Source organism: Schistosoma haematobium, chromosome 7 (genome assembly GCF_000699445.3).
Source record: "Schistosoma haematobium chromosome 7, whole genome shotgun sequence".
NCBI lineage: Eukaryota > Metazoa > Platyhelminthes > Trematoda > Strigeidida > Schistosomatidae > Schistosoma > Schistosoma haematobium.
Window position 1 is genome coordinate 8,912,223 of NC_067202.1, and position 19,773 is coordinate 8,931,995.

Sequence of the window (19,773 nt, forward strand, 5' to 3'; positions counted from 1 at the left end):
TGATTTAAACTGATTGAAGAATTTGTACTCACTACGACACCTGAAGGTTTTGGGTTCGATCCCGTGTGGGATCGTAAATGAGCATTGCTACTGAATAGCTGCTTTGTTCAATTCAATCCATTTTAAGATAGCTTAAATCATAGATTGATTTTAGCTAGAGACAGCCGTTCAAAACAAGGGAGTACTGAAAAGCTTTTATGTCCTAGTGAGGGACTCATCTGAGGTACGCATCTATGACTCCAATTGAGGCCGAATCTGAAATCCTCAGATCCAGCGGTGAACGTATCACCTTTATACTACTAAGTTATCGTGTGTCAGTGAATCATTGGATGCTTTTTCCATTTCTCCTGGTTATTAGTTCCTTTCTAAGATTTTCTTCTAAATTTTTTTAGGAAATAAGTGATCTTTTACATAACAAATGGCGTGTTCTGTTACAATCTTGCCAGCTGATATTTTTGTGGTCTCCCAAAGTACATCGAAGTATATTTTTTAATCCACCTGTATCATCCTCATCTGTGCCATCTAATCATAAATTTACCGGTGATAATTTGAATGAATCAACTGACTATTCTTCGATTAATTCCAGTTATCGAATTTCCTCACCTCTTGTCCCAGATTCATTAGCTTCAAAAGCTTGTGACTGTCGACTTGGAATGACAATAGATGATCCAAGATTACGCAGAATACCTTGTCGTAGTAAACATATCACATATTTACACGTAAAAGAATTACACAAAGAATTGTCAACTTTTGATGTTTATGGTAAGATACACGAAACAATTTGTTTTATCCCCGATAACTTTATTTTATTTGAGTTTAGTATTTTACATGATCAACTTATTAAATTGGATTGATCAACCACTGTTGACACATTAGGTTTTTTTGTTCGGTTTCTATTATAATAAGACCATAACTTTATTTGGTGATAGTATATGATGCCATTCAGCTCGTTCATCTCATTCATTTTACGACTGTTTAGCTGAACATTCACATATTGTAGTGTTTGCGTTTGGATAATATGGTCAGATAGGATACTCGTTGATTCAAATATCAAAGAATTATCTGATAAGTTATAAAGTTATAACAACTATTTATTGTCTACGTCAATAATAAATGTAATAATTCTGCTCTGTCTTATTTTCAACCAGTAAATTGTCCAATATTGTTTTAATAAGTAGGAGTATGTTAATCAATTGTTGTCTGAGTGTATGATGTAGTATAGATGACTTTGTGGAATTGTAATTGTTTTTAACGGATATGTAGGCAAAAAGACAAGCGTCGATAAGGATTGTTTATTATCAAGATAACTTCATTATCATAACTGAATTCTTCTGAATTATAACTATAATTCCATCGGACACATTAAACATATTTTGCCTACTACTGTCAAGGTGTCACTTGCTGGGTTCAACCCACTGGATTGCATATTTTAGACTTATTTTATCCGGTTTATCAGTATCGATTAGTGTCTCTAAAGAATATTTTTACTAGTGCTTGGTGTTTTGGAGTCAGTTTGTTGTGAATTAACTGTGGATAATTATTTGTTAGTCATAAAAAGAATGAAGATTGAACGATTAAGTTTTAAGAAGATCTATACTGAGTAATTGATTTAATGATTAGACCATTAGACTTTTAATCAATAGGTCACATATTCAAACCCCCATCTACCTATTTCTCCTCGGACAGCTAGCTATTTGTTATCATTAATAGTTTGGCTTCAGGCCCCAGTTACGTAACCGTGTCACATTCTTTGTTTCTACTCATCGAAATAAACTTTTTATCTGTAGCGTAAGTAATAAAGAATAAAATACGACTTTTTACTTGTTCCCTGTTCTCACCATCATTATCTTGTTCTTTTACTGCACTTTTTGAACAGATCCTGATGCTAATCTGGAGTTTCTCAGTAAATCAGGTCGAAATCAATGGCGCAAATTATCTGAAAGCGGTGATGAAACTTTGTTAGAAACTAAAAGTGGTCGATTAATTTACGGTAAGCATTTTCTTTCTGTAGATATTACTAATGAGTAGATGTTTATCAGTTATACTAATTGTTCCTTATAACTTAAGTTGCAGCTTATTTTTATACTATTACCGACAATTACTGGATTAATAATAATAATAATAATAATAATAATAATAATAATAATAATAATAATAATAATAACAATAATAATGGTGATAATCATACTAAGTGGTTTGTGATTTCGAAGAAGAGTTATTCTGAATTAATGCGTATCTTTGTAATATTGTGGTTAATTTCAAACTATATTAGCCAGGATTTTGAAGCATTGTTCATTTTCATAAACTAACGTTTATTTATATAATTAGAAACAATCGTGTGATATTAGAAAATGCTTGAGTCGATCACAAAATTATTAATAATTCATACATTTATTCAATTAGGTTAAGAAAGAACAATAATATATCGAGGCGTGTTATGTCTTAATCAACTAGAGATAAATTGACATCATCTGGAATTCATCTGTTTCATTTTCTAATTCTCTGTTTAAATGTACAATTGTAATGAAAATCTGAAGGTTGGACTGTTGGCGAGACTATAATTCATGGACGAATCAATGAAATTAAAGGTAGTTAGTCCTGGTTGTCGGCGCCAAATTCATTCATCCATATGATTAAATAGCAATTCAGCATTATATCTGATGCCAGTTCGTGATAAAAACTTTTATCCCTTATCCCTAACTTTAACTTCCAACTCTAAATCTTTAATTTCTCACACTGATTTGTAAACCTCTTTCGACCCTAGTAAGTAGGCGAATTTTCTCCAGGTCACTCTGGGGTTTCTTGAACTTCATGTATTAATTATAGTCTCGCCGAACTGTTCATCATCGATTACGTTATCATCATTTCGTCGACATATATGAACACTGTCTAATAGTTCTAAATTTCTGCTTCATTAAAATAATTTTATTGCTTTTTCCAAGCTGAACTATAATTCACGATGAAAAATAATCTCATATTAAGCTAATCTCAACAAAATTTTCAACCAAACGTTTATTTTTTGTTGCTCACTAGTGATTGATTTTCTAATGAGTTCTTGAATTTCTTATAAGAAGTTGTAACTGATAAAACCCAACCATACCGATAGTGACTCATCTTTACCCACCATTAGTACTGGATAATGTATGTCGTAATCACAAGCTTGTTGAGTTTTAAAATATAGATCTATTGGGCTTCACTGAAACTGATATTATTGTAATCAGTTGGAATCGCCACAACAATATTGTTTCATCCTTTTCACATCTCAGTAACATTATAACCCTTGTAATGTAGAAATACTACGTAATTCACATCTACTCTTATTGGTCACTTTGCCTCGTAAAATGCTATATATACTGTGATGTTCATTCATATAATTGTCTTTTCTTGAAGGTCCTGTATTCTCTCTTTCCTTATGCATGTACGACTGTCTTCGTTGTATATTAGTCATTTAGTATATCTAGTTTCATTAGATTCGTCTTCATATTAAAGAAATATTCCATCTACTGATCTTTAATTTCGACTCTAATATTGCAAAAATTGTAATAAGACCAAGTGACTCCAATTTAGTAGTTTGAAGGCGATGCGGTCTCGGCGAGACCTGAAGGTCATGAGTTCGATCCCATGTGTGTGTGCATGTGGTCGTGCACGAACAATAATGGTGTGGCATTGGGTCAGGATGAGACAGCCTCTCAGTACTTCTGTTTTTTTAATAGTTTTCCAGTGGATATCACTCCAATAACGAAACCAATTTTAACCTAATAAAAGCTGAAGTACGTGGCAAAAAAGCCTTAAACTAGATCAAAAATTTCCGTTTATGTCTTTTGGGATCATTGTCGCCACTCAAACTAGTTAATTTACCAAATGGAAATAAAATCACATACAAAACACATGTTATACTTAAAAAGGGATTTATTTAAATCACATGAGAACACCTAAAAATACGAAAAAGGAATCAATTTTTTTACTGATAAAAATGCGTTATTTTTCTTTTCTGTTTGGATCCGGCTCATGAGCGTACTTGCTCTCATGTTTTTCCGTTCAGTCCTATGAATGTTTCTGATTCTTATATTACTAAAGTAACTATCAAATAGTTTTAATTTTCACCATGAACTGACACTATCTAAAGCGGGGTTGAAAAACAGAATTACTGGATACCTTTTGTCCCGGTTCAAAATTTCCCAGTAGTTTAAATGTATCGTACTCAATGACATAAAACTCTTACTTCGATCTCCGAATGATGTCGAAACACGGTTTTCAGTTAATGTCGATTGTGTTGAAAATTAACTTTATATTGAGCAATCTACAAATTCTTTATTTTAATTATATGGTCGGTTCTGGTTTGTTAAGTATCTGGCTAAAAAAATATTGTGGGAGACGACATTTAGATTTATTTTTGGGAAAACTTACTGTTTTTCTCACACAGCTATACCTAATGGTGTAAAAGAAGATATGTATAAAGTACATTATCACATGACGGATCGTTTTTTGTTTTTACGTCTACGGGTAGTCTCTGTCTACACATCTGACAGCAGTACGGAATTTCAAAACAGGTCGTTGGTTTTGCTCCAAGATTGAATGAAATGGATATTATCATATTAGTCAGGGATTTCATCAAACTAGTATAGCTTAAGCCAACTTAAAAACAAATTGGGGGTTATTTTTGTGATCTTAATTTCTTTTGACAGTACAATTCACTTATTACCTGCCGATTTATAAATTTTCAAACTTATTGTTTAACTGAAGTTTTTACCTTGCTACTTAAAAATCGACAGTCGAATTTGTAAATAATTACTAGTTTATCCGATAAAAAGCCAAACAGATCATAAAAACTTGATTTTATAAACTGTAAAGTTGCATCACTCCCATCCTCATTTGGTAAACTCTCAATTTAACGAAAGAGGCTCATTATGTCGTTGAAAAAGGATGAATACGATTTTTTGCGAAGGAAGAATTTTTTTTCGACGGTTTCATCTACATAAGCTTTACAATCGTACTTATAGTTAATTTGTCTGCTAACAGTACCAGTCTATAATAGAATAACACGGTGTTGAATAATATGAAAACTCTTAAGTGATAAGCTTCGTCCATAAAGAGTGAATCGGGTTTCATTTATGCTTCAGTGGGAACAAGTTTTGAAAGTTCGCATACTGGACATTCCAGGTTGTCTTTCTGTATATCGAGCTTTTTAGACAATCATTAGCTCTCCTTTTGAAAAATGTTATCTAAGAAGTAAGATTCTGAATCCAACTGAGATTTCATCTTGAACTTAATCGATTGATGTCAGGATGTTGTTGAAGTTGGTATTTTGTCACAAATGATGAATGTATAATCTATCTCTTTTATATGTAGGATCTGTCACTCGCTGGTCTATGTATAGTGTTTTCGAGATCGCCAATGAAATAGTCAAATAGGAGTGGACCAAGTGGGTGACCTTATCACTACGCTGCCAGTTTGTCTATATAACTCATTATAAGATTTAGATTGGACGCAGAGTTTTCTGTTTACTCCCATTTTGTTGTGATAGACTTTTCCCACTCCTACTTGACTATTTCATTGGCGATCTCGAAAACACTATACATAGACCAGCGACTGACAGATCCTATATATAAGATCTCCACATCGTCTCTGTAACACCTCCGTATGACTATTTTGAACTTCAGTGGGACAAAATATCTCGGTAGTGGGTAGTTTTGGGGAAGATAGGAGTGCAATCTATCATAGTGATCAATTTACTGGTCAAAACATTGTTGTGATGTTGCTAGCATCCATTAACATCACCTGCTAACTCATAAACCTTTAGGAACCTCCACATAAAAGGCGGTGTCAACTATTTACTCTTCGTTAAAATTTCATGGCGGACAACACCAATATTGTCAAATAAACATCTTGTTTTTATTAGATGGGTCATGAATATCATTCAGAAAAGATAATTATTTCTTGTGTATGACTTATGTTTAGTTCTTTAATTATAGCCTTATTTCTCCTGTTTTCATCGCTTTATTTTTTAGGTCCACTTAGCCTACTGGAAACTAGTCCTAAAAAGAATTTATTGTCATCAAGTTCAGATAATTCTGATTTGTCAGATTGTGTCAGTTCACAAGACGATACTGATGATGATAGCAATGATGATCGAGTGGAGCAGATTATGAACTCAGAAAATAATATTAGGAAAACCACAGAAACTGTCAGGAAGACGAAACCAAACAGTCAATCTTCATTGCTTTCGACTTCCAACGATTCTGAAAGTAATGATGTCAAAGCAGTGACTGATAATTTCGAAGGTTTGTTCCGACTGTTTACGTAATGCGTCTTTATACTTTGAGATTATATGCGTAATATTTTCTCACTGAAGCAAATTGTTTTATTTGGTTCGGTATCGACTGAAGGATAATTAAAATCCAGTGTGTCGTCTTTATCATCTTCACTATCATCGTCGGTGGGTGTGTAGCAATGAATAACATTGATTGTAACCTTTCCCTTCTTTCTTTTGAAGGATATTATGACAATCGCGGAGCACTGGATTCCCCATCCTATAGGCACTTTTTGTACTTCTCCGGGCAGAATCAGTGCGAATCCCTGTGTATGAAGCACTTTCTTCTTCGTGACTTGAATACGACATTTTTCCTGAAGTTAATTTTTTTCTGTTCAGATTGTGTTTAACGAGTTTCATTTATTCCAAGTAGAGCTTCGTTGTATCTTCTCGTTTCTGTCGATATTCGAGTGAATTTCCTGGTTCCTCACATCCGAACATTTCATTCCCCTATATTTATTGTTGCCTTGGTTTTTAAGAGGGGGTTCTGGACACGTGGTTTCCAGAGGTTCGCAGCTCTCCTGAAAAGCGTCATAACTCTTGTATGTGAAGACCCTTCAACTCCCAGAGCAGATTTTTGCTTGTTAAGTTGGCTTTATCTGGTTAGCGTTTTTGTATTGTGGTTCTCTTCTACGAGTTAGGGTTATTAACCATAATCCAACCCTTCCCCTTTGCTCGAACTCGGGATCCTCAGTAATCCTTGAAGAGGAATAGTTCTGCATATTTTTACTGTGTATTTATTAGATATTCGGTTATGATATTTTATAACACTCATATTGTAAGCTTCCATTTCATTCATAAACTGTTTTTGTATTATTGTTAATTCATTGTGTATCTATTATTCGGCTTTGTATCATGTAGGACCACCTAGTCACATATCTACTTTGGTCTGATCAACCGAGTAGTATCGTTAGCCCTCACATTTAGAGTGTGGCTCTTACTAGGTATCTGGTGAATGAGTTAATTAAAAAAAGTGGTGCGTTGTTGCCGTATAATTGATGCATATTAACCTGTGCGCTTCTGAATCATGGCACGATAAAATAATAGAAGCTGAATTGATTGACCACTTTCGTGTTCTAATTGCGCTTTGGGAATATAATTTACGCAAATCAGCAGGGGTTAAGATATCCGAGTATTGTTGGTAATCATTTGTATTATTGCTTAAAGTGGTAGGCATAAATCGTGTTGGAATACTTGTTTCCGACTTTAAGTATAATCGATCTTACATATTCGTATATATTCCACTGGTTAATTCTTCGAGTACGGTTAAATCCATTCCTATTCGAGCAATCAAGCAATCGAATACGCGTTGGATGGAAGTCAATTTGTATTAGGAGCAAATTAACTCAACAGATCACACCTTAGCAATCAAATCAGACGCAGGAAACGAATGTGAATGAATTGATTGTGTTTTGAATATCACTATAAATGTGAACATAAGTAGCAAATTATTAACCGACTGCGTCTACAGCAAATAAGAGGATGGATAAAAAAAATACTAGATATGTAAATAGCCGCACACATATGGGGATATACAATATAACAAATATCGTTACAATAAAACATGTAAAGGTCACACAACAGTGTACCATATCACTTCACGATGCAATTGTTTATTTGATAGAGTTTGTAATTCAAATGTATAATAAGAGTCACAATAGTTCACTACAAACGAAATCCTCACAATTGGGTAATGTGAGAAGATTGAATTTATAACCTCTCTAGTTATCTAATGTATTGATAATTACTTGAATCTAATGTAGATATAGAGTTTAAAAATTCATTGGATATTTGCAAAATAATGCTTTTGTTATGAGTAATATCCAGTAGTCACTATTCACGCAATGGTGCACGCCTCAATTATTATTCGTGTATTATTTCATTTTAACGTAATATGAACACTTAGTTTGAGTCTTTTTCCCCACTCTTTTCTTGTTTTGTGTAATAAATTGCTAATGAGATTTTCTATTTTACTATAATTAAAAATATTACACAGATTTATATTTCACCTATCAAAGTTGGCATAGACGTTTACGTGTAGCAATTGCTTCTGGAGATTTGGTTATTTTACGATCTTTATTACCAATGGATATTTCCAATATAACTCAAAGCGATAATTTAAATGAATTGGAGGAAACAGTTCATAATTCAGCTGCTCCTTTGAATACTACTACCACTACTGCTGCTACTACGGCTAATATGCTGACCACTACTAATACATCCCCTACTGGTTGGTGTACAATTTTAAGATGACTACTTAACATTTTCAGGTTTTTTAAATTTATCAGTGTTTAGATGATATTATTTGTCCCCAGTATTGTGGACTCTCAGCTCTGATTTGGATACACTGGATATCACAATACTGTTTTTTTTTCTAATCACGGTTAATCAGAAAAGGCAGGACTCTCAGGGAATATTTATTGACAGCGACCGAATAATGCTGAAATTGGCAAGAAGCTATTCAGTATACAAATGTATCTACAATATCTTTGGAGGTAGGGGAGAAAGTTGGCACATAGAATAAATATTGAACCGATGGTAGGGCATTTAAAAAGTGGCGTTGATTAGGATTTCATTATTACTCTATGATCACAAAGTGTCAGTATCGATTTATTTATGTGACTTGAAACTCCCTCGCTTCCGATCCCTGGTAGAGTCATGTATACTCATTGCTGAGGATTCTCATGCATCAAGATGAACCAGCTGTTCAATGCTCCTTGCTTTTCAATAGTACTCCAACTGCTGTCAATCTCTAACATAAGAAGTGATAAGAAGCGACGAAGAGTAAGATTATTGATTAGTTTAATATGGTGAACGTTCAGTTTAATATTCGTTTGTATTTTGACAAATTAATCTATGAACCATTTCGGTGTTATCCTACCGTATTCTAATAATTATTCATTTAGTTTTGACGGTGTGAAGTTCGTTTCAAGTAGTAATTGTTTTAATGTAATTAATAATCACTGCTTCTTAATCGTTGAGAAATGTGTCAAGAGTTTGGCGTAGTGTCGACGAGCCTTTGTTTTGCAATCACCGTCACGTTGGTATTTCTGAGTTGTATAACAATGAACAGGTTATAACGGTGGCGACGGTGTTAACTTATAAGTTCCAGTTTGGATGGTATCTAGTTTCCGTTAACAATGAATTCTCTTCTGATTCATGTTATACCAGTACTTTAGATAGATCAACTTGTTCAACTTTTGTTTTGTGCTGTTTTTGTAGAAATATTATTGCTTATATTTCATCTAAGAGTTTATCTTATTTACAACACTACAAAAGCGATATTCTATTATTTCGAATAACTAGCAAGAAATAGAAATTTATATGTTTATGTTTTAGAATGTATGATTAGTACATTGTATTCTCTTTACAATGGGGTTCAAATTATAATTTTATGAAATAAGATATCGAGTCAAATATCATGTGACAAAATCGCCAATCAGAATACCGACTTCCGTTACCTTGCTAAACCAATGGTGCGTCAACCAGCACGATCAGCCTTGAGTCAACTCTGAGTCCTTATCGGTCCTACGTATAGTAATTTCTCTCCTAATTCAGCCCGTTCAGTACATATAACATTCCATAAATTACTCCTAGCAGTTTTCATTCATTTATTCTTTGTTCGTATATAAGAAGTAACATTCCATCTGTTAGGTAAATAGAGCGAAAAAGAGACATTGACACACCCATACACACAAAAACACGTTTATTTATTTTTAAAATGACTTACTGATATTAAGTGTTTATTTGCTTTTGAGATGTATTAAATATTTTCATATCGTTATTTATGCAATAGAGTGTACTTCACCTGGATCATCAACTGTACCACCATATCGTGTTTGTTTAAAATTAATTAATCATCCATTAACTGATGGACGAAGACTTTTACATGTAGCTGTAGAATTTCAAAGTGATCCTGAACTAATTCGTTTATTACTTGAATGTGGATGTGATCCAGCATTTAGGTCAGTGTAGAATATTATTTTAAGTTACACATACATAAAATGTATTAATTTATATTTCTGTGTAATCATTTTGTTAGCTTGTTGATTTGTTGAAACTTTTTCTTTGTTCTAAACTCAATGCTATAATGATGATTTCTTGCATACACATCGTAGAGTTCCAGCTTGCTGGTTTAAAATTCTATTTCAAATAGTTCATTTTGGTCAGTAATCGAATAATTTACAAAAAAATACCCATATTGTGAATTAGAACAACATATATAAGCGAGCAATATTGTTTTTGATTAGATCCCCATCAGGCTTTAATATACAGTAATATTTATATGCATATACAAAATTACTAAACCAATCAAGGCAGTTCATAATTCAGTGATAACAGTAGACTGAGATAACATTCATAAAAACTGTAAGTTTATGTAATAAGACATGTTCAGACAATTGGACAATGAAGCGTGTGTTTGGATAAAAATAGGTGGGAGGGGGGGGGAAGAAAAATAAACGAAGAAAAAGTATGGGAAATAATAAGAAATAAAAGTGTTACAAATTCCTTATGAACGCAAAGACTTGGATTGTTAGCTCGAATTCCTATGGATTCTACTATATTTAAGAGACGAAATCGAACCCCATAAGAAAAGCTAGATAATTCTGCTACATGACCGCTATCGATCAAATGTGGTAGAATCGAGCTGCGTATTGTCTTGACGTAACCCTTTCTTAACCACGAAGTGAAGTAATCACTAACTTGTTGTCTCAGTTGTCTGGTAGTGCTCTCAATATAGCTTTCTCCACAGGAGCAGCTGAATTCGTAGATACACATATGTGTCAGAACCATATAGTGTTACAGTTAAATGTTGTCTCAACATCGAGTACATAAGCAATTGTATTTGTCAAATAATTTGTATTAGTTTAAATAAAGTAAGAACCAACAATCGTAGCTGGATAATACATGAGTTCATTTATTTCATGATTTCTTTTCATCTGCCTACAATCTATAGATCTAGAAAAAAACAATGAATACGCAAAACTTCTTTCTGAAAAGTTGTAACCAAACATTCGGTTTAACATCTCAATATTGATTGATGAACAACAATAATTTTGGGTGGAATGAATAAAAATCATTCAAATGGTTTTCTATTCATAGGTTAAATAATACGAATAGAAAATTGAGAAGAGTATGAAGACAGAATTCCTAGAAATCAAAGGATAATTTCGTGATTTATGTTGTACTTAAAAAAAAAGACGACTAGCTGAGTAAACCTCAAGTAAGCAGCAAGAAATAAAGAAATTATAATAATGATCGTGAAAAAACTCCCTATATAACAAGCTCATTAAAACTCTGTCCCTTTGACAAAGCAAGATTGATAACCGTGTCTTTTTGGATGCGAAAATTTGATTTAAATATTTTTATAACAACCGTTTCAATCCAGTGTGATACATTCAAATTCCTTTATGTATTAATTGTCTCGAAAGATTTTGTGACATCAACATCATATCCACTTGTCAGGCGAATAACGAGTTCGATCAACTTATGATAGTAAAATTTAAAACTGCACATTGCGAGAATTAGTGAAGGAACGAAATTGATAAGTAAAAATTATGAAATAATATTCAAAATTAAAAGGAAAGTTGAAGAATAAATACATCGATTCCGCTATGTGTAATTTTATATTTTCGAACTGTTGATCACGATTATTTTGTTAATTTCAACCTGGAAGCCTACACTTCTACACATAGTTCAAGTTAACTGTCAAAAATATATTTCTATGTGTCAGTTTGGCTAGTTTTCTCTATACCACTGTTACACTAGCCAGGATAGTACGTCAGGTTTAGGGAATGATTGTTAGGTATCGATAATTTGATGATGTTTTGAAGTATTGCAAATACATTTGTTGTTATAGGTTATAGATTGTCTCACCTAAACAGTAAATTGATTGTTACAGATGTATTCTCTAATTAATCTCTATCAATAGTACCTTTTGTTATATATTTTGAATTATTTTTCACTTCATCTATAATATGCTGCTTTAAGGTCATAACTATAATTTAGAAACTTTTTTTAATCTGTTTTGTTATTTTTATTTTATTTATTCGATTCTTCAATGATATTGTGCAACCAGTTACTAATGGCCCACATTCTTTCTCTGTGATAGTGTTTCGAAGAGGGTAGTGGTATGTTAATGGGGATTTACTCAAGATTTATTTTTACAGCCGGTATACTTCTCCGTCTGCACAAATATTCAGGGTTAGATAGTAATATATTAAAAATCTCTTGGTGTATTTAATAAACTTCTGAAATCATTCCACAAGGCTTTAAAATCTCACGGTATCAAGTTTGTTTGAAATTATGCTATTACATTATCCTTAATCGATATGTTGACAAAGAACCGTATTCATAGTAAAAATTGTTCAAACTAATTAGTGATTATTTTTGCGCAAGTTAATTTAACCAACAAGATGTCGATTTGCCTTTTAAAAGGCTATCAAATCGCATAGGCACTACTCTGTATTGCTTTATTGTTACTAAACATGTTTTGCGAAAATCGTCGGAATCCATAGACTAGAGCGTTTTATTCACAGGTTTCTTCAAATCATTGTTCGGTGTACCGTAAAACTGCTGAGTGATCGTCGATGAGGGTTAGGGATATTATACTGGGGAGGGGGCTAAGCACGAAAGATCTATTGATACGAGTGCGAATGTTGATCGACTGGGGTGTTTGAGACTGAGACCATGAGACGTATACCTTACCACCACCTTCACCTCCCTTGACTTGCGGTGTTGGGTGGAGGAGGGTATGATTTGAAGTAAGCTATGGAAGGCCAAACCATGAAATGGTATCAGTTCGTGTAATTATTGGTTGTTGGTGTGAGTTATGTTGGTAAATGCAGACTGTGTGTTTGTAGTGCACGGGGATATAGTGATGGATGGTTGGAGATGTTGTGTGACATTGATTTGAATCTGTCATGGTGACTGTGATGTGTATACTTTTTATTGTCTTTTAGATCTTGAGTAGTAGTAGTAGTAGTATTCGAATGCATATGTTTTGATACGTTCTCGAACTATATTTTCAATATTTATTTGATGTTATTATGATTGTTATTGTGTTGTTTTGACTGTTCTACATTTGTTCCTGTTAATTTTACTTTGTTGTACCAATTTGGTATGAGGGTAATGCAATATTAATATGAAATTATGCATTGATCATAAGTAACTGGTTGACACTTGGGATAACGTGTGGGTTCGGTGTTTTTGTATAACAGCGCTTGTGAATATTTACTTACCAACCACCTTAAAACGTTTATTTGTTACCTGTTGTATAACATCATTTAACATGGTTGACCTGATTATGTTTGTTAACATTGCTAATGATATAATTATTTATTAAATTTTACAACTTAATTACTATATTCTTTGATATTTGATGTTGTATAGTAGTTTACATCGTGTTTTTTTTGTAAATGAGGTTATAAACTATGTTTTTAAAAACAATTTTCTATGAATGTTAATTATACTACCTATATTATCTTCACTTTAAATTTCTCAGCCTTCTCTAGAATTGTTATAAAATCACTACGAGTATAGAAATGGTATAAACGATGTATTGAAAGTCGTTATATCGATTTTAGTTGGTGTTTAGCAGTTGTATTCATGAATGGAATTCTGGTTCTTCTTTTTTTGCGTGTGTGTGTTTAACGCTATTTATTACTATCAAAGTTAAAACACTGTCAATAGTTAGATATATAAATTTGATTAACATTCTCAGGTTGTTTTAAAGTGAATTTTTCTACTAGTAAACGTTTATCTTGTCTGTTAACTTGAATTCATCTTGATTTTACAGTTAAGAGACTAATATTGTCTTCTTCATTGTCACTACAATGGCAAAACATAACTTACTAATTTCTAATTTTATCAACAGTTTTTCTCTGACAATAAGTGTAGACATAGTTTCTCTTCAATTATATGGTGATAAAATGTTATTTTCCATAATGATAATAATGGTATGCTTTAGAATTTTAGTCGTCAGCTGTTAATATGTTCAATGATGCTTATATGTAATAATATTTAGATATTTGTAAGTGAAAAGTTATGAAAAATATAGTATACGGATGAGCTTAAAGGAATTTCGACAAATTTCCAGCTAGTTTCTGGTCAATTAGAAAATAGCGTTTATAAATGGATAGTTTGTAATGGAAGAGTGTTGCGTTGTTCCAGCTATTCGAGGTTGGTGAAGCCCTACTTGGAAAACCCTATGGGCTTATCTGAATTAGAAATCCACTCTCGAAGGCTCACAAACCCATCACATGGACGTGGTGTATTGGGGAAATATAGACGCTATCTGACTACTTTGTCCCTAAAATTTAGTGCCACCTAGGTTAAGGTTTCTTCATTATTAAGGGTTTATGGTTTGAATTCAGGAATAGTGCCGGTTAGCTTGTTATGTACCATCTTAAGAGGCTAAATTAAGGGTTTTATATATTTTGGGCTATCGTTTTTACTCTATGTTTATGAAGTTATTTTTACTTCTCACTATACATAGTTTTTGCATTTTGCGCAATAGCCTAAACATCGGATTCTCGATTCCTGTTTGCTTGTCCCTAGTATATACCTTTTACTCTTATTAATAAATTGTTGACTGATAATATACATATATCCTTCAATACTGTGTTGTAATTGAGATTGATAATATAACTTACGAATCAGTAATGAAATCAACTAATTATATTCTAATACTTGCTCATACTGTTAGTCTGGATTCTACTTTCCTTAACTTGTACACTTAAAAAAAACAAAAGCAATGATTTTACTCAAAACGTCAGTTTTGAAATATCTGAACAGACAAATTAAGCGAATCCTATTTATAAATTATTATTTTTTATTATCATTTTAGTGATGGGGATGGTATAACACCTTATCAATTAGCTACACGATTGCATAAAAAATCAATAGCTAATGTGTTTCGACGTTTCCGATTTCATCATCCGAATCGTTATGATTATGAAAAAGCTAAAGTGAGTTGTTTATACTAATTATTAACTTACGAATTTTTTGTACTGCATAATTAAAAATGTTTTATTCAGTATTTATTTTAAAGCTGTCAAGTGTAATGACTCAGTATTTGTAGCACCTAACTTCGATCCGAGCGTAGGTCACATGTTCGAACTCCGCCTAAGTTAGATTATATATATATATATATATATATATAATTATATTACATTAATGACATTGATTATGACTGACAGATAAATGAATCAATTTGTCAGTTAGGTGAAAAACTGTTAGCTTCTACTCAGATATACCCCTTGTCTTCTTCCTACCTCTGCGTAATTGAAAAGACAGATTTTATTCTGAAGATTTATTGAAATAGACCTAAGAATATTAATTCACTTCAACAATTATTTATTTCATTTATAAAGATTTACGAAATTCTTGGATGTAGAAGAAAATTAACCTATCAAGAGTGTAGTGAATTTACAAGAAGTAAGGGTTTTTTTCTCTGAAGTAGAAATTAAGAATAACTATCATAGAGGATTCCGGCTTAAAAGAACAGAAAATTCTAATTCTCACTAACGTGAAACTAATAAACTATTTAGTACGTGAACATCATTTTGGTCATCTAAACATACCCAACAGTTAGATATGTTAATTGTTTTAATTATCAATTGTTCATATCATAGATATCTTAATGTTGAATATATTGGTAAAATTAATCTATGCTAACGATCCTTAATGACTTATCAATCATTCAGAAAACAGTGTTTGGTTATAAAACAATTAACAATTACAATTAATGGATTTACAGTGGACACAGTTTTGACATGATTAATAAATCCTTGTGTGTTAGATTATTTACTTCAGTAAAATAAAACCGGATTGCTTTAGCTATTAAGATTTGAACCAGAGTTGTAAATTAAGATTGGGTGTTAGAATAATTTTTTTGCACAAACACCTTCGATTATTCGTTAAAATACACCAAGCTTGTTACCCCTTATGCAGGAGCATAGGCCGCCCACCAGCATTCTCCATAGAACTCTGTCTTGGACAATCCTTTCCAAACATTTATTTTATGATCACGCATAATACATATTTAAATTAATTTTAAGATTTTTGGGAACAAGATTTAGACAATTTTTCATTTAGCTTCTATTTTGCACATTATTTTTCACTGCGCAAAAGTTCATCAGATGTTTTGTTAGATCTGAATTTTTTTTTCAAAAAAATAGTTTTAAAAATATATTTTCTAAATCCATATTTAGATACCTGCTCCATTGGATCCATCAAAAGAGGCTGCCAAACTTGAACGTGATCGTGAACGCACAAAACGACAAAAACAAAGACAAAAAGAAAAACGTACTGCAGAACGTGCAGCTATTGAACAACAAAAGAAAGATGCTGAAGAACAAGCACGTTTTTTAGCCTTATCCGATCGCGAAAAAGTGAATATTGTTTTTACTTGATAATAATAGTAATAATTTGAAATGTAAATTATCGGATGATAACTTAGTGATTTAAAGACTAAGTGCTCTTCATAATACCTAAAAGTTCCGGGTTTGATCTCCAGTGGCGGGTCGTGTATAGTTACACGTATGAGTAGTTCTATACTGGATGAAATAACGATCCAATGCTTTCTGGTTTTCAATAGTCGTTTCAATAAAATCAATAGTTCTCAAAAAGATAATAGTCATGAGATCACGTCCTAATTCGGTGTTGTATTTGTTTAGCATTGGATCATTTTACATTTATTTGATGTGAATCTCATTCACTTTAGCAACATTGTGATATCTAATTTTGTATTTCCCATATTTCGGTTATTGATGACTAATCATCTCTCTAAGATTAGTGTATAATTAAATGTATTTTAGCCAAAGCATCGTCGTGTTTTTTCTGAAGGGTGAATAAATTCCTCATTTGTCATCAGTTTTTGTCTTCTTTCTTGTGTCATGGAAATCCCAGTATTTTCATGTCCCCATTACCAGCTTTAACAATAATATGAAACAGTGATGTAATGATTAGAGCGTTTGACTTTCAGTCAGTTGTAGAATGACAACTAAAACTTTGTTACACTTATTTATTATTCGGATAGTTGAGTAGTATCGATAGTTTTTCCAGAAAATCTATCGCTATCTACTGGATAACTTCGTGTTTGCAGTGATAGGTACTGGGTTTGAGTGACAATGTGAACACCAACACGTAGGCACCCGAATCCAGTTGACGAGTCCTAAATAGTACTAAATTTGCTTTACTGACCACGCTACCGGGCACGGTCAAACTTTGCTACAACTTGTAATTGAAGATATCGATGCCACCTGCTCTGGATGCAGATATGTTAATAGAGACTGATCACATCCAAATCATAATGCGAACAATGGAAAAACTGAACACATGACTACAATATTTTTTATTCCCACTATTACAGTTCTATTTACCTGGTTGCTGTTCGATATATGTATCTTTCTTACCTGTGATGAATTAAGGTCTCCTATCCATTTCTCTTTGTTTTTTCCCTTGGGTTTTAAAATAAAATAACATACATTAGCGTGCTATCGTGACAGAACGTCGTTTGATTTCTTCTGGTTCTGCGACTGGTGAACCATTCATGGTATTCAGGTAATGTCAAATATGTTTATGTGTATATTTTTATTTATTTGCAAATGTTCAATTTCGGCTTAGTTGGGATTAAATCATGTTTGTTTTCCAATCAAGAGCACGTTGAAAGTTTCAGTCATCGATATTAGATACAGGGTTGTTTTTAGATGATCTACCAAAAATAACGTGACTCAAATTAGATTGGATTAGTTTTTACTGAGAAAAGATGTTTTAATCCTTAAGGAAAACTTTTAAAACATTTTAGCTATAAATATATGCAAAGATAATATATAATCTCCTTACTGGTTTTAATTCAGTAGTATAAAAATAGTATGAAAATTCGGTCAATCGTGCTCAAGATCATCGTTCCACACTGCTGTCTTAAGTTAGGGTGAAACATCTGTTCAGTATTTTAGCTTACAATGTGCTTTCAACTTATGTCACAGTCCGTGATGAAAATCAACCTCAGATCACTTATTTTTCTATGTCGCTGAACTCTATGAATAGACATATTCATTGTAGTGCTTATCGGAGGGTTTTGATGGAAAAGGTCTATTTTTTTACAGTTGAAATCACGAACTGATCTTAAATAGATCCTGATTAGTGGAGATCGACCGCTGTCGAGTGTAAGACATTTATGTATCTCAACCTGCTGATGAAGGGTTGCGCAAGATCATGGGTTGATTTAAGGTAGGCACTGCACCATTGGATGCCGGTTTAATGGTCTACAGGTTGAGCATTCTCATGAATAATCAAAGGTCCTGTGTTCGATTCCTGGATGCGTAGTCATGGATGCGCTTAGATGAGATGTCTTATAATAGGGCGAAACAACCATCCATTGCTTCCAAGTTTTCAATGGTAGTCTAGCTAGGATCAGTTCGTGATTGCAATTGTGAAAACCCCAGCATCCTCCACAAATCCCCTATACTGAGAAGATTAATTGTTGTTCGGAAATCATATGCCCGTATGACAAGAAATCGTTTTTCCAAGTTCTTAGTCTCATGAACATGTATTTGGAAAAATGTGAGTTAATGACTTTGGAAATTTAATGAGATTTCAGTTTTAATACGTTACATTTATTTTATTTGTTTCTGCATTTACAAAAGGGAAACTTGAGAATTGTCATTATCATGTGGAATTAAATAAATTATTGAGAAATTTTTATAACTAGATAAGAAATATTCGCTTTTCCGGTGTATAAATAACAATAATCGTAAGATATGAGTGCTTGTTATCACTCATTAAAATTTGGGCATTATCTTATGAAATTAAGTGTAACAGTTTACTCGTTAGATAACCTCGATGATTCTTCGGAAATCTCTCCACAGTGTAGGAAAGTGCTGAATATACTGTTATTAGTCAGTGTTCTTTAGAAATTTTCAAGAGGTATCTTTATTGTTGTGATTGACGATCTTGTTTTCCAGATGCATTTAGAACTTCAGGGTCAAATATAATTTTATGAATGTGCTGCTTTTATGTACATGAACGAACCTTCGAGGTAAAGCATCCCCTATACTTTCAATTAGTGTTTTTTATTCGGTGTTTAGTGTAGATATCTGGAGACTAGAAAGTTAGCTTTTAAACATTGAACTACAAGAAGTTATTTTAATTTCCCAATGAAATCGTCAATGCTAACCCTTTTTTACTTACAAATAGTACAATCTATTTATTTCTTGATAAAAATCAATTAATTTACATTAGTTGCTTTTCGTTTATGCCAATCATTATTCATTAATTGAATGAATATAATTCAGAATTCAAAATGTTTGGTTATAGTTATCTAGGTAATTGAAATAGCAATGACAAAACCTTTCTATTCACAGTTCCAAAATGATTGTTTTGTACATATTTTACACCAGTCGTCAGTGTTTTTCTTCATCGTTAAGCTTTTTGTTTAAACCGGATAGGAAAAAAACACT

The 19,773-nt window shown here is 32.6% G+C and overlaps 1 protein-coding gene across 2 annotated transcripts in view; it reads left to right on the plus strand.

The window, feature by feature from the left end:
- Window positions 1-19,773, plus strand: part of ANKZF1_1 (Ankyrin repeat and zinc finger domain-containing protein 1) — a gene marked incomplete at its 5' end in the record, with an annotated part of 55,063 nt that overhangs the window by 13,781 nt on the left and 21,509 nt on the right. For both annotated transcript variants that reach the window (XM_035730452.2, XM_051217929.1), the window contains 8 exons: window positions 393-762; window positions 1,877-1,990; window positions 6,009-6,281; window positions 8,307-8,540; window positions 10,107-10,275; window positions 15,159-15,279; window positions 16,525-16,704; window positions 17,805-17,875. In XM_035730452.2, coding sequence (XP_035589399.1) covers window positions 393-762; window positions 1,877-1,990; window positions 6,009-6,281; window positions 8,307-8,540; window positions 10,107-10,275; window positions 15,159-15,279; window positions 16,525-16,704; window positions 17,805-17,875 — 1,532 coding nt within the window. The remainder of the gene's footprint in view (window positions 1-392; window positions 763-1,876; window positions 1,991-6,008; window positions 6,282-8,306; window positions 8,541-10,106; window positions 10,276-15,158; window positions 15,280-16,524; window positions 16,705-17,804; window positions 17,876-19,773) is intronic.